Source organism: Paraphaeosphaeria sporulosa (genome assembly GCF_001642045.1).
Source record: "Paraphaeosphaeria sporulosa strain AP3s5-JAC2a unplaced genomic scaffold CC84scaffold_6, whole genome shotgun sequence".
Lineage (NCBI taxonomy): Eukaryota > Fungi > Ascomycota > Dothideomycetes > Pleosporales > Didymosphaeriaceae > Paraphaeosphaeria > Paraphaeosphaeria sporulosa.
This window is the reverse complement of record NW_017253365.1, coordinates 424,269-451,598: the sequence shown is the minus strand read 5'-3', so window position 1 is coordinate 451,598 and position 27,330 is coordinate 424,269. Positions and strand designations below refer to the sequence as shown.

Below are 27,330 nucleotides of genomic sequence, written 5' to 3'. Positions count from 1 at the left end.
GTGACCGCTTCCTCCAGATGTCGTGATCGACGCACGCCCGTTGTAAGGTATGATTTTAGCCTACTGATGTTCGTAATGGGGAACGAGCCAAATACATCACGAATGTTCTGTTTCAAGTAATACCAACGCTATTCATCTTCAATGAAACGCCCAATGGCGCCTGGTCTGGCTGCCCATTCGCCTTCCTGCAACTCCACGTTGTACCAGCCATCGAATTATATCTCTGTATACGCTGTTGGGATGGAATAGTCCACCCCAACCCGTGTTCGCTTCCCTCTCCATAGCTTGATATTAGATGCACCCAAATAGATCCCCTTTCGTCAAAGTCTTCAACATCAAGGTCCTCGTGAAGATCATCCAGCGCATCGATAACAGCCCGATCAACCATGATATAGGCATGAGATCGTGTGCCGACGACGCTGTCGTCATCTTCATGCTCTTTGGGCCAGTCTTGGAACCTCCTAGAGTCATGAAACTGTGAGCCTCTTCCATAACCAAGCCGCAAGTCAGATGTATCAGCGACTATAGAACGCAGATGGGTGTTTTTCTTGAAATATCTCCAACCTGAGCTTACAGTTCTTTCGGCGGTTCCAATCTGTTCTTGCCCCTTATATTCATCAACGTCATTCGTTGCTTTCACCATATCTTCGCATCAGGTTTAAAATTTGGCTAGATACCATTGATTCTTCTGGTTCAATTTTGAGATTATTCCTGCAATGCGTGTCCTTCCGCAGATTATACCTCTGCTATAGGTTGCCTGTTCAGTAATGTCACGCTCAATCCCGGAACGTATGTTAATTAGCCCGTTCAGTAGAAATAAACCAACTGGATTGCTTACCGCACCATAGAAGACGAAGTGACAATGGCGATCGAGATCATAGTCTCTCCCACGTAGAGACTTTGGGAACCATTGCCTTGAGGCCACGTGCATCCAGAGGTGGGAGAGCTTCTGCTGGGCGTTCGAGCAAGAACCCCACCGAGATGAAACCTACCAAGAAGAAACGAAAAGTATCTCAAGACATGCCGTGATGTGGACGGTTGGCACCCAAATTGTATCGAGCAAATCATCCAACATCTTGAAATTGTTTTAAAAGAGATCTAGAGATGGGATAAAATCAACTTCAAAATGCCAATCTTGTAGGTTGAGCAAAGTTGTAGTTGCTTTTATGTAGCCTCAGGACTTGCTGATCTTGTCAGTGTGGCACCCACAGCAGTGCTTTCGGTATGAATGGCCAACTTCACAGACAAGAAAGCCGTATGTGAGATCTTGAAGCATTAGAAACAAGTCTGCTTGAACATATCATTAGACCAATCTGCCTATTTTTGAGGTGAGCCGTAAGACTGTCATGGAGCCCGCCATGGCTGTTCGGTGTTTTGTGTAACGGCCATCAATGAGTGGAAATAGATTTGTCTACCTGTGTGGGCTCTAGAGCATGGCTTGATATAGAGTAAGTGGCTTGGGACAAGCAAACATGGGCCGCCATTGTCTTTCAGGCCATAGCGTTTCCAGTCTTGCTTGTCGCCTGCTCACCAATGACACGCCCATGCGGCTTCACAGCCGGATTTACGAAGCTCAGCAACCACCCGCCCTTTTGAGCGGTTTTGCTGCGCCACGATGACTTCGTGCGCGCCGCCAGGCATCGCACCTCAACGACTGCTCCCAAACCACAAAATTTTTTTTGAAGATCATTTTAAAACTAAAAAACAACCCCACGCTGCTGTCTTGCATGCGCGAAAAGCTCAGAAGACACTCTCAACCTTGTGCTAAAATGAACGTGTTAGACATTTGCTCAGGAGTCAGAATAACTATGAGATAGAGATACATCGAATACTATGTTCCTGAAACATAACCACTCAAGAAGTAGGTTATTTTAGCCTATTGTGTGAATGCATCAATCGGAGAATTTACGATGTCCACTGGTCGCCCCATCCTAGCTCCATATCTACACCGCGATACGATCGCGAAATCGGCAGATTGTGCCCGATTCATTTAGACTGCATTGTCAGCAAAGCATCCGCTTGTTAGAAATCCCCGAGACCATCTGCTTCAGGAACGGAGCTTTGAAAATTTGATTGCCTGTTACTTCTCGCACGAATAGATATAGTCAAACAGCCTGCTCAATCTCCATGTAAATGGTTCTGAGACATGAGCGCTACTGTATCATATGAAAATCTGATCATTACTTCGGTAAATGTACACTAACATTCTCCATGATCTAAGTGTACGTAGTCATTCCTCGTCAGAGGCATAGTTACGAAATAGTGACTACAAAGTACCCGTACCACGAAGTGATCACTATTTCCCCTCTACTTTAACAAAAACAGTTTGATCTTTGATAAGACTCTTGAAACCCTCAACCAGCCCAATTTAGTTCTACTTATCCGTGTGTGATCTCATGATTACCGATACTTACCTTCAATGCGTATCTCTCTTGCATGCTTTCAACGAAAACAAAGGAAAAAGAGAACTCATCGTATCCAAGTACTGCCACTCGAAGGCGACATGCAGGAACCGTAATCAATACGCGGGGCAACCTGCACCCACACTGCAGTGTAGCGGCCAACATATTGCTCCTATATTGCATGTGAACAAGAGTAGTACGAAACAAGGTCGTCATGCACTCCAGGACAGCCTATAAATATGGAGACTTCTGGATGATAGTACAGCATCGCACTACACTCCTTCCACCAATTGTCATCATCACGATCCACTCTCGTCCACAATGAAGTACACAGTCGCCGCACTCCTCGGCCTTTCAGGCCTCGTCACGGCCCTACCCGCAATCCAAGACCCACCGCAGGGCGTACGCATCCTACCCCCCGGGTGGGACTTCACCATCACATCGCTCAACGGCCCCGGATGTCCTGATTTCGGCGCTGACCCGGACAAACAACGAACAACGCGGACTACTTTTGGCGAGAACACCATGGACGGCAGTGAGATCTACTATTGGTTCATCGCATATCCTCACTTGCGCGTGGAGCTGGGTGGAAAGGAACACTCTTGGTGTGAGACAGAGGTGAAATATACTGAATATAAGGATCGCAATGCAGGGACGAAGGGAGCGGATTATCAGTTCAGACTGCACAAGAATGGAACGAGCGTCATCGCGACGTATGATCTTGAGAAGGGGGTGAAAGCGACATTCAAGTTTGCGTACGATGTTGGAGAGGGAGTAAGTTTTCATCTCTCCCGTTTCTAAACCCCCAATGCTCCGCTCAATCTTCGCTTTACCCTGTTCGTGGTACATAGTCTGACTCATTGATCACAGGTCACCGACACTATCGTCTGGAAAGGCCCGCTTGCATCCGGAAAGTACGAGCTGCAAGACACATCGCCTGTTGCTCTACCACCTAGCCTCCGACCCTTGCCCAAGTGCGGCTCCGGCACGATTAAATTCCGCACCGACCTATACATCTCTGGTGATGAAGGGAAGAAGGGCTTCGTGGCAAGCGAGCACAGCACGGATGCGGAGGGTAAGGAGCAGTACTATGGTATCCAACAGGGGTTTTCGTACGATTGGCAGAAATGTTCAAAGTAGATGACGTAGGCTGTATGCATGAGGCCAAGAGGTGAATCAGTACTGGACGACCAATAAATGAGGGATAATATCGATATGCTTGTGTTCATGTTCTGTTGTCCTGTATTGGCGAGAGTCTGGGTGATTCATCTTGCAAAGTGAGTTATCAGTAACTGCAACTATTACTGTCCTTCCAATCTCTTGTGCACATTGGATGGTTATGCAAGGCCAGCGTTTGCTCGGCCAGATAGTTTCTACTATCAGTCCGTCTATTTCATTCTGTTAATGTTTAACACTCACACCTCGAGACTGGCCAAGTTTCAAAACGCTACACTGCATGATGACAAAGAAGCTTTTACAGAACAAATAACTCATGACACTCCACACTAGCCTTTTCTAGTAGTATCGATTCAAACTACATCCACCGCCGATGCCGTATATGTATGTGAAATCCTCCAGAATCGTCACCTTCAGTCATCCGATCGATCGAGCGATCATGCACCGAGCGCCAACTACGTCTGGTCGAGCAAATCTCAGGTACTTGTGACTTGCTGGAGCGTCGAAAGTAGCATCTACGAGATGACTCGCAGCGATTGGGTGTAGTCTCATACCGTGATCGAGAGCGCTCGCTCTGGTACCTGTGATACTCGTACTTCGGATTGTAGAGGTCTCTTTTGCACGAGTATGACTCGTGCCGCATTGGACTAGGCCATGGCGACGAGCGACGTGATGATAAAAACGGACCGTATTTGCAAAAACCGTCTTTGGGAGAATAGTGTCTATCATAGCTTCCGTAATGTTGATCATACTGAGTGTAGGTTGTGCGTCGAGGAAGGTGATCGTATGCATTTTCCTTTGTCCAGGATTTGTTGTGGTAAGAGCTGCGGGACGAGCCATACTCATGAACGGGGTGGTAGCAGTACCCATTCGTTCGAGCTTCGTTGATATCCCTTAGGTAGCGCATATGTTCTTGGAGATTGTCAGAATACATCTTCCGTTCAGTGCGATACTTATATAAGGGAGTCTCACTATGGCGTCGATCTTCGCCCCATTGTGTTTCGTTCTCGTAGGGATTCATGTTGGGATAACGGTAAGAAAGCGGGCGACATTTCCATTCATCGCTTGACCTTCTTTGCTCATTATCGTAATAATATCGGTGAAGTGTCGGCGTCCTTTGTCCGCGAGATCGGTTTCGAGATCGACTTCGGCTACGAGAGCGATACCGGTATCGCGTGCGGCCACGAGCATCATCCTTCTCAACATCAACGTGGTGATAAGTCTTCTCCGTAGGTTTATGTTGTCGTGGGCGGCTACGGGCTTCGTCCTCGAAATGTACGTGACGGATGGCTTTTCTAATGAGAGGATTCCGAGGAGGAGAATTGTAACTCTGACGTAAAGTACCCATCTTGCGATGTCTGGAAACTCCGGTTTTATTTTGGTAGTACAGTATTCATTTGGTATCTAGAAGTAGTGAGTTGCTGAGTTGTGGCCATGGAACTAGGTTATGTAGGTCGTTCACGTTCAAAGGACAAAGAAGACAAAACCGTGCGGAATACGAACGCCCAAGTCTCGCAAGCCAGGGCGTGAAAGAAATGGCTGGAGCCTTGTGCGAAGCTCTTGGTACGAGAACTCACATTGACAATTATTCACGGCGCGGAAGCCATAGCTGAGGCTATAAGTATCCTCCACCGTTTCGAGATCACATCGTAGTGCGCGATACGGACAATGAAGTACTTGAAAAAGCCTCGTTGGGAAAGAGGCATGGATTGCTAAGTTTGTTGTCCAACGTGATGAGTTCAAAGACGATCAAGTGGCAAGTAAGTACGTACCTCGTGATTCTGATCTCATGGACCTCACCTGAGCACTCTCCTTACAAAGCGACCTCCACCAACATTCCATATCCCCAGAACAAACGATGGCACATTATTTCTCGCGCCATTTCTTCCATTACTGTTTTCCCGGGTCAATGTTGCGCTCGCATTTCTAAAGAAAACGCCAATGAAAGATCACCGTCCGCTCACCGAGCGTCGGTGTTACGATTAGTCACATATGTGTATGGCGCGACGATGTCATTTAAGGCGCCTTTGCTGGCATTTCTGCGAGAAGCATAAGGCCAAGTTGAATCAAGTAAACTGCGCGCACTGTTTCTACAGCAATGATGGGGAATAACGATGGGCGGAGCAAGTACATCGACAAACACGAGGAAGAGAAGACCTGGTCTGCTGCACTGGGCGAGTGCAAGGAGAAGGGGTATATAGCTGCAGGATCTGAGCTCATCTGCCGGGGCTGCGTATCATGTACACATGGTACATGTGTTACCTCTATGTGGGATGGAGAGTACTCTTGTATGCCAGCCAGCAGGTCGGAGTCTATTAGATATCGCTATCAGTCTGTCACAGCTCCTCTGGTATCTACGATGGTAGTTGAACGAGTCCCACTTATTCCAATCGGGAAGTCCTTCTTTCTAGCATGTTCTCTCGTGACTTCATGTAGGAAAGCGTCTCAGCGGCGTTGGGACGTTGGGGCCGACGGACTTCTGTTGTTTAGTTGAGATTGAGGCTGTGCTCTTCAGAACCATGGTTGAGGTGACGATGGGTCGGAAAGGATCTCCACCCGTGCGTGTGCCTCACAAGGGAAAAAAGTTCCTGACTATGACACCTTTGCGTGTGTGCGCATGGTGACAGAAAGCTCTGGGTTTGAAAGTGTAAGATCCATGTCTCCCTCATCGACGGAGGTCTCTAGAAAAAATTGTTCCTTTTAGCCCTGACTGACCTCGTACATCAACGCCTAGGCTCGATTGTGGCATTATTTTGGGCATGGAATAATTTTCCCCACTGAAAACTCAGTTAGATACATGGCTGCCCCCTCTGTAGTCTTCTTTACCGACCAACATTGTCTTTTCCGAAAGGCTTTCAAACTTGTCAAAGACGACGTGGCATGATGCAAACCTGACGAAAGGAAGGGTTGTGTTCGCGATTGGCTCTCACGCCGATCATATGGGTTGCAAAGTTTTCACTAACGCAGCAGATGAAGTCCCATCACGGCACTCTATTGCTGGCACAAGGACACTCATCGGTACCGATGCAGCTGAAACAGTGGTGTCTGTTCGAGCTGTGGGCTGGGGGTGTTTAGCAGGTCATAATAACACTTAGAGGGGCTAGTGACCATTATCCTACCCCACAAGGCACTTTCCTCATAGGCTCTTGGAATGGTAGAGTCCCAAAGGCCAGGAACGTTGAGCCTGGAATCAACGAACAATGCACCGCAGTAATATTGACCAAAAGACTTCCATTTGATTGGGTCGTAGCTCTGGTACGATTTATCGAACCGGCTTCTCTGTGTGAACAGCTGCTCGCTATCTCTATACACGCTTCAGTCGGACAAGGCTGTGCTCTCCCACCCGGCATGGTTAAAACGAACATACTCAAATGAGTTGATAATCAGCGTTTGACAGCCCGACAGAGATGTGTCACTGTCCCGTTCACCTACTGAGTGCGGCATATATATGATCATGTCTAGCAGTCTGGTCGATGACTGCTTGACGCAACTTGAATTATAAATTTTGGGGGTACCCTAAATTTCCGATGGGTTGCAAAGACCGTAGGCATGGTCCAATTGCCGCAGGGCTCAATCATTACAAAAGGCCGCGCTGAGCGTCTCTTGTTCCTGCCGCCGATAAATCTCCATTCGATTCGCGCCTGCTGTGTTCGTTGCTTTGACACCTGACAACAGGCGTGCCCGTCAACCCTCCTCCACATGTGCTCTACGCTGCTGGGGAGCACATGTCAGTTATCGCAGGGCAATACCGCGAGTCTGCTCACGGCACCTCGATATGAACGGACATCCCCGCCAAGGCCAAGGCCAGGCGCCGACCGCCCGAGATGATCCGAGATCGGCCGAGGGCTTTGATGCCATCAGTATCTTATCAGATCCGACGACCGTCTACTACTACCTGCAGCAACCTCCAATGCCCGCCATGTCCAATGACGGCGTTTCACCTGGAGCAACGCCCGGTAACTCATACAACTCGAATCCTACCCCGTCACCCACCTCGCACCCGCCGGTAACGCACGCCCAGCCGCGACCCTCGAGCTCGCGCGGTAAGTCTGAGCCCCTCTGCCAATTTTGTCGGATGTCCCGTACCTGCGCTCTGTCACTGCGTACACAGCGGCCCCGACAGCCCCTCCACCACCCATGGCGCCCCAACACCTGTCCCACGCCCCCGCCGAGGGTGCTGGTGGTACCACAGTAGCCGCGCTTCTCATTGTGCTTCTGCTAACATTTCCTAGCAATTGTGCCGACGCCCACCTCAACCAGCTTCACGCCCGTCACGACGACGACGGCAGCGTCACCCACCGGTGCCTCGCCCTCGGGCGCTGGCCCGACCAGCGGTAGTTATGTAGTCCCGCCGCGTCCCAAGCCAGGCCGCAAGCCCGCGACGGACGAGCCAGCCTCTAAGCGGAAAGCCCAAAACCGCGAGTCGCAACGCGCCTTCCGCGCACGCAAGGCCGCCAAGCTCACTGAAATGCAAGAGCAGGCCGACGTGATGAGCAGGAAGCATCGGGAAGAACTCAATGAGATGGTGGCTGAGCAACATCGCCTCAACTCGGAGTACAACAACTGCCTGACGCAGCTGGAGGAAGCGAAGGAGAATTTGCAGAGAGTCACCAAGGAACGGGACTACTGGAAGGATCGCAGCTCCCAGATCGAGGCTCAACACAACACCCTTCAGCAGCGACTGCGCGAGCAAAACTATCCACTCAACCCGTACAGCGACCAGGCTACCGTCTTCTTTCCGCAGCAAAGCTCTCCGACTCGTTCTTCCATTGGCTCGTTTTCTGGCTACAGCTCTCCCAAGTCCATGACACAACTTGGATGTGGGAACTGTAAACCTGGTAGGCAAACAACACCGCTTTGACGGACCCTGTCCGAACGTACACTGACTTTGTATCCGTGTTTCAGGTGATTGTGCTTGCATTGCTGAGTTTTCTCAAGCTCCGAACCCTTTCGCCGGCAATGTTCCGGTAATCCAGCCACCGTCGCAGACCAGCTTCGTCGACCCGTTCGCAGATCGGGAAATTGATTTCACCGCTCAGTTCTCTAAGCGCGGCAGGGCTGATCAACAGCTGTCTGGAACCCTCCTCGCACAAAGCAATGAGCCAGATTCCAAGTGTGGCTTCTGCACAGACGAGTCTAATTGCTTATGCAGGGACCAGACGCTGCAGTTCCAGGATGTCCCGCCTACGGATGACTCTTTAAGTGTTAAGCTGGGTCCCGGTAGCTGTGATGCCTGCCAGACCAATCCCAAGCAGAGAGCCTGGTGCCAGAGGGTCGCGCAACTTAAGAAGGAGGAGTTCCGACCACCGGCAACGTCTCGGAACTCGAGCGTCAGCAGCACTCTAGAGACCATGGAGCCACACATACCGGATGCTTCCACCCCTTATGGTGCGAAGCAGACTCTTGGCTGCAGCGAAGCTTTCAAGTTGTTTGATGGCCGTATCTCGATGGACCAAGACAAGCTCGATTGGATCAGTAATCTCCGAAGAGTACCATCGCAAGGCAGGCGGGATACAATGATGTAAGAGATCTCAATCCGTCCTGACACAACCCACACCGACTTTGTACCTGAAACACCATTTATCCACTTTCTTGCTTGGTTGAGACATAAACCGCCCTGACTTAACTCACACTGACCTCGATAGGCATGCCTCGCGCCAGTACAGCGCCATTGAGCTGGATACTGCCGGCATCATTGCAACGCTGGGAAACACCATGCAACCACTCCAGCCCCGCCAGGAGGACGGCGAAAACCAGGATATTGTGCGCGCGGCGCAGGAATTCCAGAGAAACACGCAGTCACCGCACAGGAGCCCTAGCTATCGCACCTAGTGACGCAGAACCAAATTCCACAGCGGGTGCCGAAAGACCTCGAACGCGTTTGGGCAACGTTTGTTATGACGATGTCGGAGGTTACCCTGGATTCTCCATGTCTGACGCAGTATGGCGAAGATTTTGCATGGAGAACCACCAGCTCGGGCGCGTGTTTTTTGCACTTTTTAAATAGGCTCACTTTTATGAGCATGCTCCGAGATCCCACGAGCGAGGAACGCCGCGTCCCGGGAAGGGCATGGCTGGACGGTGTGTTTGCGGGCTTACGAACACCCAAGATACGGAGAACCACGGTGGCAGCTGATATCTCAACAGACCAACCAGCAAGGGACTGTGATGGAGCACTCCATGACGATGCTTAGGAGAAGGACGAGCGACCAAAAACAGAACGATGACCCTCAAACGCGAGCATAGGGTGCATTCGATATACTCGAATGACGACTGTACGTTTGTCATGACAGAAATTGTTTTGGCAGTTGTTGCCGCGAGCGGAGGACCCCTTTGGCGAATCCCTTCAGTATTTCACATCGCTTATGCGATAGCTTCTGTTATACCCCTTCGTTATTTACACTCACGACTAATGCTACATGATACTACGCTCTACGAACCATGGACACATAACCCTGACTGGAAGCTATGTTTTGGCGCGATCGGTCCCACTAGCTACAAAAATCAATTTCCTGGGGACAGGACCGGACGCCAGATCACTCTTGCGAACTGCGGTCTCGGAGTCGAACCACCATGTGCTGTTCGTACAAGGAGCGGCTCCAGATGCGTGCAAGCGGAGATTGTTCGGAGATTAGTGTTCATGGCGTGATTTGCAGCAGATATGTCCGGGGTCGGTCCGGCGCGGAGGGGATAGAGGGTCTACTTTGGGATTAGCGCAGCAAAATTTGCATCAGATAACGTGGGAAGATTTATCAGATCGAGATGGTGCGTCGCACTTGATAGTGAGTGGGCGTCGGGACCTTTCCAGCAAAATTTGGGCGGGATGGTGTGGACTGTGTCATGTGGTGGTCTCCAGGAACGAGGATGTCATGTGAAATGGGTCGGTTGGGACTTCCTGCTGGAAAGCCTGCAAGGCTACCTACGATGACGGTGCTACAAACATGAAAGTAAATGTTGTTCTTCTGTACTATACCTATGCTCTTGTCGACTTTGCTATAAACATTGAAGTTTGTATAAACACGAGAACGTCGACATGTTGATCTTGGAATTAGCAAAGGGGAGAGCTCCTTCCTTCATAAAAGCTTAACGTTTTTGTTAATATTCGTGCCAGCTATATGTGCACAAGCGCTTGTATCCTACAATTTGACTATTATACTTGCGTTCAGTCCGCATCGTGGCTACTGTTGCACAGTGGTAGTGTGGAAAGTGTAATATGCCATGACTTAGATGGAATGCAGCAATACCAATTGATCCCTTTTAACGCGCATTTCCCCACTCCATGAGAGAATGAGAATTGATATCATTCGTGGTCATAAAGTCAATTATATCTACCCCTGCGTTGAGGAGAAGTGAGGCGATGGCTCACTCAATCGAAAGATAGATGCACAAGAGGGAACGCTGAGTACCCGGTGATTTCGCGCGTTAGATCTTGTCCAGCGCTAACCGGTGTAGCGCCCAAGGCTGTCTGATTAGCACATTATTGAACATGCCAAACTGCGGCATTATAGATGGAGAGGTGTCAGAAGACGTCAGAAAGTTACTAAGCATGGGGTTTGCCCCTCGTCGAGAGAAACATAGATAAAGGACGCCTACTTGAAGCATGCGATTTCAGCTAGGCTTAAGGTATCTTTTCATATCTTCCAAATCTCTATATTGTCATGGCGCCTTCTTTCCTCATTGTTGGTGCGACTGGAAACACCGGGCGAAGTGTGGTGGAGACGCTCTCGAAACTTCTCAAAACTGACCACATCTTTTCCGGCTACCAGATCATTGCTCTCACGCGATCTGCGAGTAGCCCAGCCGCACAACAGCTTGCGCGATTGCCTGGCGTCGAGGTCGCAGAGCTGAGCTGGGTCGATATCACCCCTGACTGGCTTCGGGAACGGGAGGTCGCAAGGGCATTCATCGCGCCGCACAACCTGCCAAATCAATTCGCCGAGGAATCCACATTCCATCTTGCAGCCTTGAGAGCAGGTGTCAAGTACGTCGTGAGGATCTCAACGACAGCCGCAAACGTTCGTCCGGATTGTCCTGCATACTATCCGCGATCGCACTGGGCTATCGAGGCCCTGCTGGGCTCCCCGGAATTCAGCGCCTTGCAATGGACTTCACTCCAGCCTAATGTCTTTTTTAATTTCTACCTTTCCACTGCTGCGGAGTTGATCAAGAAGTTTAGAAAGGAGGGCAAACAAGACGTACTCCGACTCATCGCGTCCGAAGACGCGCCTGTGGGTGTCATCGACGCTGACGAAGTCGGCACCATCGCCGCTCACCTCTTGCTCCAGGAAGACACGGCCGTGCACAATAAAGCAAAATATGTACTCAACGGGCCGGAAGATATCACTGGACGGGGGATCGTGAAGATGGTCGAGGAGCGCATTGGAACACGCGTTGAGAATGTCAGCTTCAAGGACCTGTCCTTTGTGGAGCAGATGGCGGCTGCGTCGCAGGAATCGAAGAGTGTCATCATGTCAATTCAACATGCCGCAGAAACGTCTTGGGAGGGAAAGGCCTCGGCTTCTACTACTAGCAAGGAGATACTTGCGCTTGCTGCGCCGACGCGGACGCCCGCGGACGCTTTGAAGACTATGCTGGGGGAATAGATCAGTAGTGAATGAATTTTTACGTCTTTCTGTGCAGGGTCAGTGAAATTTCGTGCACCAGAAACGCGGGTAAAATATAGGGCGTGGTGAGAGCATAACAGGACGCGGATTCCACAGGGGAGCTGTAGGACACGCGCAAGCCTTCTAAGGCTAATCAATACTTCGACCTACTACTTGTAAGTCGGACCAATACGACTTATTGATTTCTAAAGTATACCATATTCAATTACTGTTATCGGTCTTGTAAACTTGGAGACTACATATGAGATATCAGAAAAGGATTGGAACCGATATATCTACATATGTTTGCTTAGCCGTCCGTCAAGTTCCTGGCGACAGTATCCCTCCAGCTGCGAACACCCTTGTGATTGTCAGAAACGAGAAGGATACAAGAGACGGGAGGGCCCTAGATCGCAGTAATATATTCCGAGCGGAAACAAATGAAATTAGAAGTGGAAACAAATAAAATTGGAGAGGAAACAGATGTTGAACGGATGCAATCTAGGACTTCCCTCAGGTCAAAGTATAGTCAACGCGTATTGTGGAACTATGCTGTACAAAGCATCTTACAGCGCCGTTTCCGGCCGACATTTTCCTCCAAGAGAGATTCCTCTGCCGAGACTCCCGAGGAATAAGAATAGGGACGCTTTCGATTTCTAGTTGTGCGTCGCGGTCGCTACTAATTGGCACGGCGTGAGATGATCCAGGCGAAATCGCCAAAGGCGCTCAATTCACAGATGGGGCAGTGATACTCATCCACTTCCATTTTCAGTAATGTATCAGGACTGTTTAAGTTAGCACTGAACTGTCAATGTAATGGCGGGAAGATTATTACCAACAGAGCGCTTTGAGTGTCCAGCCTCGCGTCCACCAAACCGTGCGGTAGCATCCCACAATTGCATTCTGGCGGTTGCTTGCAGGATCAACGTTGAACAATCGCGACGAGTCGTATGCTTGAGTCAGATTCAGGGCCCACGACGGGATATTTTGCCTCCCCAACACCTCTGTTTGTTGAGACGGCTAACATAGGAAGTCAAGATTTGGGACATCGAATGAACCCTCCACAGCATATTGATAAAGATGCAGTGCTTGGGTTGTGCTATTAGCCCAGATGTCCGGTATTGGGGCTGGCGTCCATGTGTTCCAAATAGAGCTGTGCAACTGTTTTGCGGGAGAAGTCGATGTTTCACTCGAACCCGTTGTGTACCTATGGCATGTTCTGGAGCCTGTCGACGGAAGCTGGTCCTCCCGGTGCGTAAGCCACTTCACGGTCTTTTATAGGGCCGAAATACCGCTCACATCTTGCGTGCGACCCAAGCCTACTTCGAATTTGTTCATGGACATCTTCGTTTTCTTAAAGAAACCAAATTTGAGAATTGTATCCATATTAGCGATGGGTCGGATCAGCCATCAGCGCAATTTTAATGGGAAGCTGTTTTCCGTCCAAGTGCCCTGGGATGAGTCCCCAGAATCGGCATCGCGAGTAATGGCAATGGGCTTCCATACTACCACAATCGTCGATGCTTCCCAGCAGTGGGCTTACGTTTATAGCTTTGATGTTGGCGACATGGTGAGATCGGAGTAGGCTGAGGGCAACACGCATCTGCCCTTCTTACCCTCTGCCCTGTCGTACAGTCGCCCTCGCTTATCCATCGATCGGTGCGAGGCAATGGGGAAAATTCGAGATTTTGCATTTTTCCTTTGCGGGATGAAAAGACGATCGCATGCGCATCCCGAGACTTGATCTGAGAAAATCAACCATGAATATCGCAGCAGTGTTGTCAATCAGGAAGGAAGGGTGTTGTTGGAGGAGGGAAACATCGCCCGACGGTACGAGATCCGAGACCAGGATGGGCAGGACGCGAAACGCACAGCCAAACTACGTCACGAGATTTGCGTAGCATGAACTTCATCTTGTAGATCCTTGTGGGACACGAATTGATATCGCTACATTTGTTTGCCCATGTAACGTTGAAGCGCTTCAGCTTTACACGATGTAGCTCACCATACTTCTGGCAGGAACCAGCCCATTGAATCCAGGCTCCCTAGATCCTCCAATTGCCCGGAATTCCACTCCAACTGTCAGATTATTTGCGTTGTTCGTGAGCCAACTGGTCACGTTCCCTACTGTTCCGTCCCAGCCCGAAATCACAACGTCAGTCCTCACGTCAACGTGGCCGTTGTTGATGATATTGACCACGACCCCTCCATTCACATTCTCGAACGCACTCACCCTGACATACCCTATGCCACTCTCAACCCCCACTCTCACGGCGCCAGGCTTCACGAATCGCGAGAACTGCGCAAACGCCCACAGTCTCGAGCTCACGGACACGGTATCATTCGCCAACCTGATAAGTGCTGAATTCGTTGTTGTTGTCTCAGCACCAATCCAGTACAAAAACCCGGAGACATTGGATAGCGTAAGAGCTTGTTGGATTTTGTTCGCCCAAGCCATGCCCTCTCCTTCTTTTCCGAGATAGTCCCAGGATGTTCTCCAACTTCCGTCTAGATCCGCCCATTCCGTCTGCCAAGTTTTGGAGATTGTGGTCTTGAACGGGAGAGCGGGGTTTGACGAGTATCCGTGCGCAGAGTATACCGCTAGACTGTCCTCAGCGCCTGGAATGCTCTGCAATTCGGCGAGGATATCTTCTCCATCATTCCAGCCTGTTGCTTCACAGCACACTATTTGTACATCTTCGAAGCCAGAAGCCTTGAGAGTTGGTGCGAGTACCTTGAGGAAGTCTCCAGCTTGGAAGCCAGATGACTGCATAGATGCATACGTCTGATTCAAGTCCGGCTCGTTCAAGAATCCGAGATGAGTTATTGCAATCCCCTCCTTCTCTTTGTAGAACCGTATGTACTGAACTAAGTAGTTCGCGTACGCTTGTCTCCAGTCTCCAGATGCACAAAATGTTTCTTGCACGCCGCAGATAGAGCCTCCATTCGAGTCGTTGCCATTTGTCTTCATGTACGCGGGAGCAGACCAAGCATCGGCATAGACCCATTTCACGCCATATCTGAGAGCTTCCTTTGTCAACCAGACCTGAGAGCCGTCGTCCCCATCCCATTCGTATTTCGCGGTTGCATTAGGCCCTCCGGGATCTGTTGGCTCGATCGATTTCATAAAGTCGCGAATGTAAGATGTCGACGATCCAATTCCATTGCGCAAACTTGTGAGACCAGCGCCGACCTCGTTGCTGAAGAGATAGTCTAGTACCTTTCTTTGGTTCGACTCCGAGAGCCCGGCTTTGCCATGCACCTGTGCAGAGCGTTGGAATGCTTCTGATACCCCAAAACCATCAATGACTTGAAATCGTGTTGAAGCATTTATAGCGATCTTCACTGTAGGGATGGCAACGTCATGGGAAATGTGTCGCTGAGAATGGCTGGCAGCACTGAGTGGAAGAACTAGTGACCATATCGAAACGTGAAGATGCATCGTGACTTTGGCAAAATGAGCATGGATCTGTCCCAGTGACTGCGGTCTGCTTTGACAGTATTCTCTAATCAATACGACGAGCATGATGTTATGTCCTCGGAGGGTTGTCACAATTCAGGCTGAATCCATGCGGGGTGCAGGACATCTTCGCAGCAATGTCCAGAACTTGTGACCATACTAGCTCTGACGAACACGAAAGATGATATTAGGTCGCGAGTTTACATTAAGGTACCAATACAGCGGTACGGAGATTTTTGAAATGTCGAACTTGAGAATTCTTGAATAATGGATCAGTTTCCCCGCAAGCATCACGCTATGCATGTCTGGACATCAGTGATATCCGCGTTATGATATTGAACCGAAACGGACACACTCTCCTAGTACTTTCCATAGATACATATTTCGCAATTAGCAGGCGTTGCGAATCAAAACACTTTGACAATAGCATCGACGAAGAGCTAGGCTGTCAATACCTCGGGGTTTGAAAAAGGCGATGAAATCTTCAGTACACCTCATTAACCCCATCTTAAAGTCGCCAAAACCCCCATGAACCTTTTTCATTAGCCACAACTCGCTAACTTGCGTACAGTCCTCAGACATAAGTCTAGGTACAGTGTCTTACCCGGGGCTGGTGATGCAGGTTGTACATAAATTCTTATTCCATCCGGGCAGTCACTTGAGCCTTACTTCTTCTCAAAGAAATTGAAGGTTCTTTAACACTCCCTGTCCAGGTCTCGCGATCGCCATCTCCTTTTTCGCTTCCTTCTCAACGAGTTGGTTAAGCTCCCAAAACTCTGTCTTCCCGGTTCGATCAAATACCTTTCTCCTCCCCGCATTCCCTAAGATATCGTACGCCCTGTTAAGCTCAGCTGTCCTCTCGGTTGCGTTGTCCTGCTCTTCTTTTGTTCTGCTCATGTGCCGATCGGGATGCCACTTCCTCAAGAGGAACTTGTACGATGCGTCGATGTCGACTTGATCAACGGTTGGACGTTGGCCTTGAAGCCCGAGAGCGATGTAGGGATCGAATGAGCTGACTGGAGGAGTTTTCCGTGGAGCCTCTATTCTTTTCGTGAACGATGAAGAAACCTTGGACTCGCTGTTGATAGTGTCGTTTTCGTAGTATACGTCACCTTCGTCATCTTCTTGATCGGAGGCTTCGGGTTCGGGCTCACGAGCGCGGGACTTTTCGCGCTTCTTGGTACTGGACCGTTTAAGGGTTTCTGTGCTGAGAGATCCTTTATGCGATGAGCGTCTTCTTGAATGACTGCAATCCCGAGAACGAGACCTGGCTCTATGTTCTTTCTTGGAATTGTTATTACGATCATCGTGGTCATGTCGACCGGACCGACCTGACAATCGCTTACGGTGGTGGTTCCTGCGGCGTGGAACATCGCGGTCGTCCCTTCTATCATTCTTCTGTTTTCCCTTTCCGTTCCTTGAGTAGTTCCGTTCACCCTCGCTATGGTCATCCTCTCTTCGCCTTTCCTTGCGTCTGATTGGGCTTATGTGCTTCCTTGCGTCATCCGAGTCGGATTCTTCCATCTTAGCCTTTACATACTTCTTCGACCTCTTCTCTGCACTCTTTGAAATCTCTCCGTACTCATGATGTGACCCATGCCAGGTTGAGTAGGGTTGACGACTACCACTACCATGGTGATAATGAACGATGTGCTCAACTTCTATGACGGGCTCAGAGAGATACACATGTTCGTTGACTGTCTTTTTGATACGCTCCGGCTCCAGGTGCCGTATTATCTCCTTTTTCTTCTTTACCTGAGTGCACGTGCAAGGTCAGTATGGGTAGCAATTAGGTGTTACATGTTATATTGAAAGCAAGAAAGAACGTTGAGGTCTTCTGCAAGAGAAATCCGTCCACTTACAGCAGGTTTTGGGTCCGGCAGGTACACATGCTTCTCGACTATGTTCTTGACAAGCTCCGGCGGTAAGTGATGTTCGACAACCTTCTCCTTCTTCGTATTGTCCCTCGGTAGGGTACAATCCAGACGAACCAGTCTCGACATAGTCTCGTGTACATCCTTCTCTTGGATCAGGTTTGCTTTGAAGAGGCAGGATGCATTCTTTCATTTCTTCATCACACACATGCTGAGTGACCCCACGTAGACCGAAAAAGTATTCCTTGGGATCGTGAGGATACGATCATGAGGAATCGGGTGATAATAGTCGCATAGGAAAGGGTCTTTTCCCTGAGGTACGCGAGGGTCGTCGTTGTAATTGAAGCATTTTTCTTTTCTTTTGTCCAGTCTCATATTGAACCCAGCCTTCGGCATTGCCTCGCGTCGGTTTATCCGGGCGTATTGTTTCGCGTCTATTGGCGTTAATTTTTTATTCGTAAGATTCATGATACTACTAATTTCAGGCACCAGGGTTGTTAGAGGATTTTCAAAGGATACATATAGTGCTCCCCTGATTGAACATTCACCCCGTAGGATTTACTTTCTGCAACGAAGACTGAAAGCTAGATATTCAAGATTCACACACATGCCGCCTGTATTTTATTCTATCACCGCTTCACGAATCGTATTGACATGCTGGTGTTCCTCCTGCGATTTATGAGGCACTTCAGCACTTCACCGGCAACCGAAAAAAATAAAATTGTTTAGAGCCTGAGCTACAGCGAGTAAGGGCATCACAAACCGTGTGTGGAGGAGATCATTCTACCAAAGTCCCGGAATGGCGAGGCCCTACTATTCCTCTCGGGCAATGAAGAACCATTATCAAGACGGGTGATCCATGGACGCAGACGTACGCCCTCGGTTTGCCACAAATCCCGCTCTACCAGCCCACAGCTACTCACAGTAGATGCACCGTCCATGAGATCCTTAACGATCCTTAACCACATGCACTGTCCCCACTTTCCAGATCCTCCTACTTCTTCCTCGAGATAACTGAAACGGTAGGCTCCTTCTTCACTTTCGGCTGCTTCTTCGTGCTGGCTTTTGGTTTTGGCGTCGTCTTCGGCTTCTTCCTAGCCTGCAATGCATTCACCTCTCCCTTCGTCTTTCCCTTTCCCTTCAACGGACTGTCATTATGCGCCTTCGATGACCTACTCCTCTTCTTTGGAGTCGAACCCTCGCTCACGTCATCTTCTTCACTGCTGCTACCCGCTCCCGCCTTCTTGCCGCCATTCTTGTCCTTGCTCTTCTTCACGCCCTTGTCACCCCGCTCCTTCCGCATCATCTGCGGGCCATCCACGAACCCATACTCCTCAAGGTAGTATATCACATCCAGGGCGATGTCACAGAACTCTTGAACACCGCGAATAAGCTTGTACGAGGGCTTGAGTGTCTCTTCGGCAAGGCCAACGCGCCAGCGGTCCATCACTGCGAAGAAGATCTCGTCCTTGGTAGCGTCGAGAGCCTCGGTGTCATTCTTCTTATTGTTCGACGAAGATGAGGCAAACGTCGTGGCCTCCAAGTCACCGACTTCGTACGCAGTGTACGCCTCGAGGACCATGGTGGCGATAGTGTGAAAATTCAGGAGAGCGACCATGGGAGCAGGATCGGGCGTGGCGAGGCTCTGCTGGCCCGGCATGAATAAGTGCTTGAGGAGGTGAATCTCCTGATGCGCATGGTCTGGCGTCAGAAGTAGGCTCTCGCGTATCATGCCAGGGAGATTGACACGTACTTCGGGGTAGTCGTCTTTGGTCCTGAGGGGCATGACTTCGACGTGGTATTGTGGTAGCTTAAACGAGATCTCGTCGGATGGGGGTGCTTCGGGAGCAACCTCAGGTTGGAGGACGGGCAGAGTGCGCTGAACGGCGGCTGGTCCTGCAGTAGGTATACCTGGGAGTTCTAACTTGATAGTAAGGCTGGGTGAGGGCTCCGAAGCATCTTGGACGGAGTCTTGTGTGGGGCTGCGAGTGTCTATGTCTATGTGCTGGACTGGCTCCATGTCTTTTTGTCTCTTCGCACTTACCTCCTCGTTGGTGATATCGCGTTCTTCTTGCTGATATTTACCAGGATCTTCAATATCCTCTCCCTGGTCCTCATCTTGGTCCTCGGCTCCTTCGTCATGATACTCAGAATGTGAGCTACCAGCTCGCTTTCGACGCGCCGTCTCTGCTGCCTGCTTGCGATACATCAACGGAGCATCCGCATCCGAATCCGAATTCGAGTCGGGATCAGAGTCTTCCTCATCTCCAGACTCAGATGGAAAGTAGTCGTCTCCTTCCTCAGGCTCCTCCTCATCCTCACCCGACTCTTCCTGGCGCTTTCGCTTTGCCGCCGCCTGAGTATAGTGGTTGTCTTTGCGGACGGACTGCGCTGATGTGCGTTGTTCGTGCATCGCATGGTCTGGGATCTGGTATCCAAGCATAGAAGGTGAGAATATTGAGCGGTAGGCGTCATACGAGAGGCTAGGTGTAAATTGCGGCGAAAGAATCTGCCTGTTTTGCATATTTTGCAACATGCCGCGGGAAGCAGGTGGATAATGGGATGGAGGCTGCAGTATTGAGCGCGGCTGCTGCAAGTCATCCCAAGGTCCTTCATTAGTCGGCCCATGCGATACACCTTTGCGATGGACATTCTCTAGACGACCTGAATGTTCATCGTGTATGCCCGATGAAAGCTTCTCTTTGTGGCTCATGTCGCGCAAGCCGTGCGAAGATCTTGCCGATCCGGCCAAATCCGGGTGCACATGTTGAGAATTCTGCCTCTCGTTGGACTCATGGTAGTACTCCAGTGCGCCCTTGGAAAGGTTGTTCGGATATTCCTTGGGCAGGATTGGATGACTGCCGCTCGCACGGTTCTGACGGGCAAAGTGATAGTTGACCTGCTGCATGAAGACGGAGTCACTGCTTGGTTCGGGCTGCGGGTTGGCGGGATTGCCCTGCTCTCCAGGGCGCCGTGAATGGGTCGGCAACGGTGAAGACGGCGGAGCTTCTTCTTGTCGGAGCGTAAAGTCTGCTTGCTCGCTGGCTCGTGATTTGTTGCCTATGTTTGGAACTTTTGCAACTTTGTCGTCGGCACGGTTGAGCTCCGTTATCTTCTCGTCTCCAGGGACTTCGCGCTTGACGCGTGGATAACTGTCATCTGGACCATTGGAGCAGGGTTGATCAGTCGTGTGATCGTTGATTCCACCCTCGCCCTCGACTTGCAGCGCACTATTGATGCCATGCTCACAGGGTATCGGGTCTGTGGCCTCGTCTTGTCCCTCTGAAAGTGCTTGGCCGAAATTTTTGCCATCTCCAAGACAGCTAGAAGGTTGACTGGCGCTGGAGCCGGCTTCACCATTATCACCAGCCGGGGTGGTGCCAAATGCTAGCGCCTCATGATCTCCGCTCTCCAAAACGCCGCCGAACTTGAAAGCTGTATCGTTTTGCTGCACGCTGTGCTCCTTCTCCACGCTCTCGACATCGCAATCACCACCGAAGCCGGCTGTCGCCTCCATAGCCGCCTGTTTGTTGTCCGGTGTTGCGCTCGTCAGATATGCGCCGGGATTTCTGTCTTGTGCGAGGTTGGTGCCGTGTGTGAGCGGGTACGCCGAAGAGGTTTTGTGGGTAGGTTCGGGGGATGTAGCAGTCAACTGGAAAGGCCAGAGCAGGTTAGAAAAGACGGGCATCGAAATGCCGCGCCGTCAGTCTTCGCAGTAGTCGTTCTGAGGGTAAAAAAAGCTGAGGGAGAGTAGAGGAGTAGGTGTAAGAGCATCAGGAACAGTGGTGAGCTTTGCTTTTGTAATCATGGTTGATCCAGAGACAGGTGAGAATTTACAGCGCCCTCTTACTTACCTAAGAGCTACGACTTTCTACGTGAAGCGCCGTTTCCACCGGCGGACGAGGAGCGTAGAAGTGAGAGAAGATTAATACAGTGTTTGCCAATGGATTCAGTACAATGTGGTCTACCAGGCTCGATCCAAGTAATGCCGTTTTCAAAGTTCGAAGAAGGCATGATGCTCCGAGATAGGCTAGGCGATGGCTGATTAGCGACATTGAGTTGACGTCCATTAATTCAGCGCGGATAGCACGGAGATTAACTATACTCGAATCCTCACGTTCCGACTTCAGTGCAAAGGTCAGGATGGGATACCATGTATCCGGATGGGAAAGGACAGGTGCTGTGCAAGATTTCGAGTAGACTGGAATCATTTGTTTAGTTGATGCACTATTCAACCACACTTTGGCGGTCTCTTGAGTACTTTTATGCTCGTTCGTGACAAAAGGGCTTGTTGGTCTACATTGTGGCCAAAATCCGGGCCAAGGGCAGTCCTGCCTTGTTACATTATTGACCAATATGGAATTTCAAGGTGGGCTCGAGCGAGAATCAAGAGAATGCCTTCGACGGTACAATCTTAGCGTGGGTGACTCGAAGGTCTTTGCCGCAGAGCGCCACCTTTCTTTTCGTGTTCGATTCTGAGGGCGACCTAGAGCACGTTGTGCGGCTTTCCCATGTTCAACAGGCTATAGATCAGGGATTTCGATTCCACAATAAAAGGGATCAGATGCAAGTACAAGAATATAGCGTAGTTACCCAGCCGCAACTGGCAGTCGCCCATGTGCGAAATGATTTCGTATTTTGCAGCACGGGCTGTTATATCCTTAATGCTCTTTCCGCCAGATATCATCGCCATCTTGAATCCTGCACCCCCATTAGCATCTATTAACGTTGTCCCTGAGGCGGACCTTGCGCATCTCCATAATTACACATTGAAACTTACCATTTCCCCCAATGTACCCTATACCTCCCCTCCTCAGCCTTGAAATGCTTTGCCCTCGTCCAGGCGCCTATGCAGCCAGCCCATGCAAACGCGATAGTGAGGTTGATGCCGATGAACAGGATTGGGTTCTTAGGCGCGCGCCGAATCAGGGCGTCGACCATCGCAATGTCGACTGGCACCTGTCGATAGATCGGACCGAAGAGAACTTGTATTCAAAGGAGCTGCACGCATGCAGCTGCACTTGATCTCAGCGGATGGTAGTAGCGAGTGGTCAGAGATGCGGTTCAGGTCCTCAAGGGAATGGAGACAGCAAATCATGACGTCACTGCCTCGTTGGCTTAGTTCGAAAGTGACACAACCTCTATGTGTTCTTTCATGTTCAATTATTAAAAACCTCTGTCTTAGCGAGAAGTAGTGCGAGGAATGTTTGTAGGGATTTTCGCGTTGATTTTCCGTCTGTACGGCGAAGTGAATGTTGATTCATCCACCGTGGAAAACGCCTGGTGAAGTGCTAACCTTGGGTTTGTAGCACAAACTTTATGTTCCGATTAAGCTCAGAAAATTGATGACGATGTATGGTACGACTTGGTTGAAAAACGAAAACTCTTATGTAGAGACAATAAGGTCGCCTTTCCCCTACCACATTTCACCAAGCAATGCTTTACACAGCATCTGGTCTTTGAAGCTAGACGATATTTATGTGTCTTATGTCAGTTTTTCCCAGAGTTACGCCTTCGTCTCAGAGCCTCTTTCCAAAAAAAAAAAAAAAAAAAAAAAAAGGCGGCCTCAATCACACTTCACTGAGGAATACTCATTAGTGGCTTACTATCGATCGCATCCATAAATCAAGGTGCATCATTTTACGGGACACATTTTTGAGTCAACAACCAAAGATTATTCCCATACGCTACTGTTTTAGGATTTTTTTTGGTTGTTGACTTGAAAATGTGTTCCCCGAGAATGATAGTCAAAATGGACTGCAACGCCTGCCGCCCACTATTAAACAGAATAGACCATCAGATATAGCTACGAATGAGGCGAAACCGACCGTTCGATGCGATCAGAGAACTTCTCAGCAATGCTCCTATTGCGATTCACGGAGGCGAGGCCGCAGAAATTTCGTACCCTAGTGCTTTCCAGGGAATGGATGGGAATAGATGGGAATATATGGGAAATAATTACGGAGCCGCCACAACTATTACTCGTTCCTCAGGAGCATTTCCCTTCACTTCATCTGCTGATGTTTTCGCCTGCATTGTAGATCCAGGAGCCTCTTTGCCCGCCCATTTTACTAAGCTCTCGCCCGTAACACTTTCGAATCCCGATATCCACACTATTTCCATATCCCGATGCACCAAAGCACACGCAGGGTCCCCGACCGCATCGCAACAGCTCGTTGCACTCACACAACCATACGAAGTATAAACTCGAAGCCAATCACACTCCTTCAATGCGACTCTTCGCGCACTAGGCCTCCCAGACCCAAAACCTTTTCCCGCCACATGCCACTACCCACCCGCAGAAACCCCTCGGTTTGGATTCTCCGCCCACCCGTGCACGGGTCGAGCCCTCAACCACGCTTTCGCCCCCGCTAGACTACGCTGGTCGTCCTTCTGGTGCCTGCCTAAGGAATGAAGGCAAGTATTCTCCTCCCGCGCGCCATCGGCCCGATTAAAATGCGCCGCCGCCGCCCGGTTCCTCCAACCCCGCAGCGCATGCGCACCGCTCGCTGTCAAACCCAGCAAGCTGCGCCGTCGTACATCAGCTGTAACAAGCTGCGCGATGCGATAAGTGCCCGCGCGGTACGATGCCTCGGCCGTATGTACAGCACGCCTGTGGCGTGGTATGGTAGGCAACGGTTCCGCGTCCTGCCGCGCCCACGAGCTGGGGCGCGCCACATGATGGCATCGCGCAGGTGCGCTGGAGGAACCGAAGCGCTGCCGGATCTAGCCTGAACTGGCAGTTTCCGTCGGAGCTGGACGTGTTTGCGGACTGTGCTTGGGGTGGGGTGGAAGTTGCGGTGTGCGTGTATGCGGAGTGGAGGGAGGTTCGACGAGGCGCCACGTGGTGGGTGACCAGGGCGTTGTTGAGGAGAAAGTAGAGCGACGATGCGCAGGGGGAAGGGTTTGGGTTGGTTGAGTGTGATGGGTGTCGCATATGCTGTGGTATGTACTGGCTGTTAGTGACTGACTGACTGGCTATACGTGAGGTGGGTATACACAGTCAATCTCGATCTTGTGAATGTTGCGTAACGCGCTTGAGACAACCGAAAACCTGATTCAATCCGATAATGCGACAACGCGTCGCAGTTCTATATCTCAGACCTCGTCCTTCTTCAAAGCTGACTCGTCTTTAATGGTCATTTCGTCCCACTTGGAAATGATGCTATCCATGCGGGCGTTCTGCATGCCTGACGTCGTCCTGCGCATGTCTGCAATATACTGGCTGCTTACCATGCTGGCCGCCGTCTTCGTCCACTCGTCACTCTGGAAGCGATCTAGGGCCGTCGTGATCTCTGGCGGCAGCGGGATATCTAGTGCTTTGCACGACTGTGTGGCCAGCCGGAACAAGGACTGCGAGTAGAAGTTGTACGTTGTGATGACGCTCAGGCCGTGTAAGCAGGTTAAAAGGCCTTTATAGGCTTCGTTCGCCTCTGGGGTGAACACGGGGTTCTTCTGGCTGGCTATTTCGTCGAGCGAGCCGAAGACGGATATTGTGAGTGGATGCAGAATGATAGTAATGGTGGCGGCCCAGCCATGCTGGCTGTCATTGATAGAGATGAGGTGACGGAGCTCTTTAGTAGCCGCTGATGTTCTTCGGAGAGCTTGGTCGCGGTATGAGCTTATGCGCTCGTTTGAGCTTTCATAGTGGGTGAAAGGCTGAAACAGGCGAATGACCGATACGTAGTATTGCATTCTGCGAAGTGTTAGTGATTTATTCCTTGTCTTGGGAGGGGATTCGTACGCAGTCAGGAGATTTTCTGGCGAGGGATGCTTCGTCGGACAAAGACTTGATCTACGATGATCAAACCACAGTTTCAACCGCAAGTAGAGGATCTCGATTTGCTCTGGCTTTGGTGGTAGATCTGACGTTGGATCGTCTGGGTCGATGAGTGTATTCAAACATTCGAGGAGAACGACGCTGCGAGCGCACTCATCTTGGAATAGGGCTTAAATACGTCAGAATCGATTGGTTTTATAGTCACAGCAGTTTTGCTCACCTTCATTATCCGACCCTTCATATGGTATTGCAACAGGCGGAGGCGAGTTGATCAAGGGCGGTAGAGAATAAGTGAATGACATCGTCCTAGCTTAGTTAGGTCTACAACGAGCGTAGCTGATGCGAGTTTGCTTACAGTTGAAAGTTGAACAGCGCCCAAGCTGTAACTGACCGGGCCCTTTCCCATTTCTCTTCGGTAATGTGCAGCGGTCTCTGGGTAGCGGACGATGGTAGGCGAAAAAGGCCTAGAGTCCGAGTAAGCCGGCATGCCTCCTGTAGGAACATGTAGCCGACTCTGTCTCGCCCATGCTTCCCGAAGACCATGAACAGCGCCAGGGCTGCTTGAACTCGGGTAAGGCTGTCCTCGCCCTCCCCGGCTTCCCACAACCGCCGAGCTTCTCGATAAAAGCGCGTGATTAGACTATCGCCAAAGGGTTTGGATCGGTTCTTGACTAGTGAAGAGTGAAACTGCGAGCCAGTCAGAAATGCGAAAGATCTCGGCCAGGTTTATTCTGGAGGGCTCTATTTAATTAAACTTACACTCGCAGAAGCTAAGACTGCATTAACAAGAAGCTCAGAGCAAAAGTCAGTACGCCCGCTAGATATATCGTCTAGAAAGATGTCCCAATCGAGGTAGTGGTAGTAACTATACTCCCACTTATGCCAGAGGGTCATGAGAAGAGCCAGAAAACGGGCATCTTTGATAATCGGAGTCCAGCTCGGGAGGTTCGCAAGTCGTGAATCAGACGAGCCTTCGGTTCCGGGATGCAGAAGCGACTCTATGGAAGTGGGCGGCGGCACTGAACTAGAAGCATCTGAGCTGGGGTTGGTCAAAATTGTCCCTCACAGTTTTCGATGCGGAGACAACATACCGAGCGGACACATCAGTGTCCGAAGCGTGTCGTCTTCGCTGGCTGGTGGGCTCGTCGTAGCCTAAAGGGAATATGCTTGTGAAAGGCAAGGTATTGGGATCGGAGCTTGGCGAATCGAGAGCAAGGCGTATAGGTGGCAGCGTCAAAGGATGCGCAGGTTCGCAATGCTGTGCCAAGGACGGTGCGCTGGTGAGCTGTCCTTGGTGGAGGAGATTGATCAGTTGAATCTGTTGAGCTGACGAGGCTTCTGGGGACCCTTCTCTGATCTTTTGAAGGATAGCAAGAGCCTCATGCTCAGGACGAAGCCGCAACAGATCGTAGAGCTGGCGCAAGTTGGATAGCTCCCCTTGCATCTCTTCGTTCTTCCTTTTCATGGCTTGAGATGGCTTTTCGTTGGGTCCCAGCTCGTAGACACAATGAGTGTCCTTTTGAGCACAACAACTGCATACTGGACGGTTGCCATCGCACTGAATTTGTTAGATCACTCCGATCACTATACGTTTCAATACGTACTTTGGACTTTCTTTTGCGACCTATTCATTGTCAGATATCATTAATCATTTCAGATCAACTGTTGCCATGTCAAGTTGGAGGGAAGCCGAAAAATCTTCGGCCCAAGCTCCGACATGGGCTTCGCCACGCGAAAGGGAGACTCACAAGCGACACAAGCTCCAAGAGTGACCGTGCGTTTTGGTTTCATTGCCGGTAGAGGCCTGGCCTGTATATTAGGCGGTTGTTCTTCCATGGGTGCAGGTTGCAGAGGACGAAAATTTGCCATATCAGGACTCAATCAGAATGATGGAAAACGGAAGGACGCCCGAGAAGACTGCGCATTTTCATGAGTCCTGCGAGCGCTGCTAGAGATGTTGATATGCCCGGCTTCGACCCCCGATGACATGAGCGCTGGAATTTCCCGGTCCAGCGTATGCTTCAGAAGCCTAAGT

General features: G+C 50.4%; 9 protein-coding genes across 9 annotated transcripts; 3 read left to right on the top strand and 6 right to left on the bottom strand.

The window, feature by feature from the left end:
• The first annotated feature begins 2,526 nt into the window (after positions 1–2,526).
• CC84DRAFT_1147041 (uncharacterized protein) lies at positions 2,527–3,697 on the top strand. The gene is made up of 2 exons (XM_018176577.1): positions 2,527–3,176; positions 3,273–3,697. The coding sequence occupies exons 1-2, from the start codon at positions 2,724–2,726 to the stop codon at positions 3,540–3,542; spliced, it is 723 nt and encodes a 240-aa protein (XP_018034805.1). The 5' UTR covers positions 2,527–2,723; the 3' UTR covers positions 3,543–3,697.
• A 14-nt stretch (positions 3,698–3,711) lies between these two features.
• CC84DRAFT_792688 (uncharacterized protein) lies at positions 3,712–5,102 on the bottom strand. Its single transcript, XM_018187416.1, has 3 exons — positions 5,041–5,102; positions 4,551–4,982; positions 3,712–4,490 (listed from the first exon to the last, which is right to left on the bottom strand). Exons 2-3 carry the CDS (start codon positions 4,924–4,926, stop codon positions 3,937–3,939), a joined length of 930 nt encoding a protein of 309 aa, XP_018034804.1. The 5' UTR covers positions 4,927–4,982; positions 5,041–5,102; the 3' UTR covers positions 3,712–3,936.
• A 2,051-nt stretch (positions 5,103–7,153) lies between these two features.
• CC84DRAFT_792264 (uncharacterized protein) lies at positions 7,154–9,606 on the top strand. Its single transcript, XM_018187415.1, has 4 exons — positions 7,154–7,621; positions 7,811–8,416; positions 8,484–9,099; positions 9,224–9,606. Exons 1-4 carry the CDS (start codon positions 7,354–7,356, stop codon positions 9,408–9,410), a joined length of 1,677 nt encoding a protein of 558 aa, XP_018034803.1. The 5' UTR covers positions 7,154–7,353; the 3' UTR covers positions 9,411–9,606.
• Positions 9,607–11,236: 1,630 nt separating this feature from the next.
• On the top strand, positions 11,237–12,181 carry CC84DRAFT_1093474 (NmrA-like family protein; the record flags this gene model as incomplete). The annotated part of the gene is made up of 1 exon (XM_018174513.1): positions 11,237–12,181. The coding sequence occupies one exon, from the start codon at positions 11,237–11,239 to the stop codon at positions 12,179–12,181; it is 945 nt and encodes a 314-aa protein (XP_018034802.1).
• A 1,965-nt stretch (positions 12,182–14,146) lies between these two features.
• On the bottom strand, positions 14,147–15,623 carry CC84DRAFT_1147034 (putative endo-exoxylanase; the record flags this gene model as incomplete). Its single annotated transcript, XM_018176576.1, has 1 exon — positions 14,147–15,623. One exon carries the CDS (start codon positions 15,621–15,623, stop codon positions 14,169–14,171), a length of 1,455 nt encoding a protein of 484 aa, XP_018034801.1. The 3' UTR covers positions 14,147–14,168.
• Positions 15,624–16,244: 621 nt separating this feature from the next.
• CC84DRAFT_1206115 (uncharacterized protein) lies at positions 16,245–17,808 on the bottom strand. Its single transcript, XM_018182017.1, has 2 exons — positions 17,504–17,808; positions 16,245–17,396 (listed from the first exon to the last, which is right to left on the bottom strand). The coding sequence occupies exons 1-2, from the start codon at positions 17,642–17,644 to the stop codon at positions 16,317–16,319; spliced, it is 1,221 nt and encodes a 406-aa protein (XP_018034800.1). The 5' UTR covers positions 17,645–17,808; the 3' UTR covers positions 16,245–16,316.
• A 458-nt stretch (positions 17,809–18,266) lies between these two features.
• On the bottom strand, positions 18,267–19,156 carry CC84DRAFT_1164902 (uncharacterized protein; the record flags this gene model as incomplete). The annotated part of the gene is made up of 1 exon (XM_018178594.1): positions 18,267–19,156. A coding segment is annotated over exon 1 (561 nt), but the record flags the coding sequence as incomplete, so codon positions are not given.
• Positions 19,157–21,846: 2,690 nt separating this feature from the next.
• CC84DRAFT_1164901 (uncharacterized protein) lies at positions 21,847–22,935 on the bottom strand. Its single transcript, XM_018178593.1, has 2 exons — positions 22,296–22,935; positions 21,847–22,216 (listed from the first exon to the last, which is right to left on the bottom strand). The coding sequence occupies exons 1-2, from the start codon at positions 22,454–22,456 to the stop codon at positions 22,177–22,179; spliced, it is 201 nt and encodes a 66-aa protein (XP_018034798.1). The 5' UTR covers positions 22,457–22,935; the 3' UTR covers positions 21,847–22,176.
• Positions 22,936–24,532: 1,597 nt separating this feature from the next.
• Positions 24,533–27,261, bottom strand: CC84DRAFT_792152 (uncharacterized protein). The gene is made up of 8 exons (XM_018187414.1): positions 27,044–27,261; positions 26,900–26,919; positions 26,387–26,853; positions 26,055–26,334; positions 25,651–25,982; positions 25,516–25,601; positions 25,260–25,464; positions 24,533–25,211 (listed from the first exon to the last, which is right to left on the bottom strand). The coding sequence occupies exons 1-8, from the start codon at positions 27,162–27,164 to the stop codon at positions 24,614–24,616; spliced, it is 2,109 nt and encodes a 702-aa protein (XP_018034797.1). The 5' UTR covers positions 27,165–27,261; the 3' UTR covers positions 24,533–24,613.
• Between the last annotated feature and the right edge of the window lie 69 nt (positions 27,262–27,330).

Coding starts and splice junctions, on each gene's coding strand:
- CC84DRAFT_792264 (XM_018187415.1), top strand. CDS start 7,354: ATGAACGGACATCCCCGCCAAGGCCAAGGCCAGGCGCCGACCGCCCGA. Junction 7,622..7,810: donor GCGACCCTCGAGCTCGCGCG/GTAAGTCTGAGC, acceptor AACATTTCCTAG/CAATTGTGCCGACGCCCACC. Junction 9,100..9,223: donor GGCAGGCGGGATACAATGAT/GTAAGAGATCTC, acceptor TGACCTCGATAG/GCATGCCTCGCGCCAGTACA.
- CC84DRAFT_1147041 (XM_018176577.1), top strand. CDS start 2,724: ATGAAGTACACAGTCGCCGCACTCCTCGGCCTTTCAGGCCTCGTCACG. Junction 3,177..3,272: donor CGTACGATGTTGGAGAGGGA/GTAAGTTTTCAT, acceptor CATTGATCACAG/GTCACCGACACTATCGTCTG.
- CC84DRAFT_792152 (XM_018187414.1), bottom strand. CDS start 27,164: ATGGCAAATTTTCGTCCTCTGCAACCTGCACCCATGGAAGAACAACCG. Junction 26,335..26,386: donor GACACTGATGTGTCCGCTCG/GTATGTTGTCTC, acceptor GACCAACCCCAG/CTCAGATGCTTCTAGTTCAG. Junction 25,212..25,259: donor CCAGAAAATCTCCTGACTGC/GTACGAATCCCC, acceptor AACACTTCGCAG/AATGCAATACTACGTATCGG.
- CC84DRAFT_792688 (XM_018187416.1), bottom strand. CDS start 4,926: ATGGGTACTTTACGTCAGAGTTACAATTCTCCTCCTCGGAATCCTCTC. Junction 4,491..4,550: donor GGGCGAAGATCGACGCCATA/GTGAGACTCCCT, acceptor ACAATCTCCAAG/AACATATGCGCTACCTAAGG.
- CC84DRAFT_1206115 (XM_018182017.1), bottom strand. CDS start 17,644: ATGTCGAGACTGGTTCGTCTGGATTGTACCCTACCGAGGGACAATACG. Junction 17,397..17,503: donor TGCCGGACCCAAAACCTGCT/GTAAGTGGACGG, acceptor ACGTGCACTCAG/GTAAAGAAGAAAAAGGAGAT.
- CC84DRAFT_1164901 (XM_018178593.1), bottom strand. CDS start 22,456: ATGGTCGACGCCCTGATTCGGCGCGCGCCTAAGAACCCAATCCTGTTC. Junction 22,217..22,295: donor AGGGTACATTGGGGGAAATG/GTAAGTTTCAAT, acceptor ATGGGGGTGCAG/GATTCAAGATGGCGATGATA.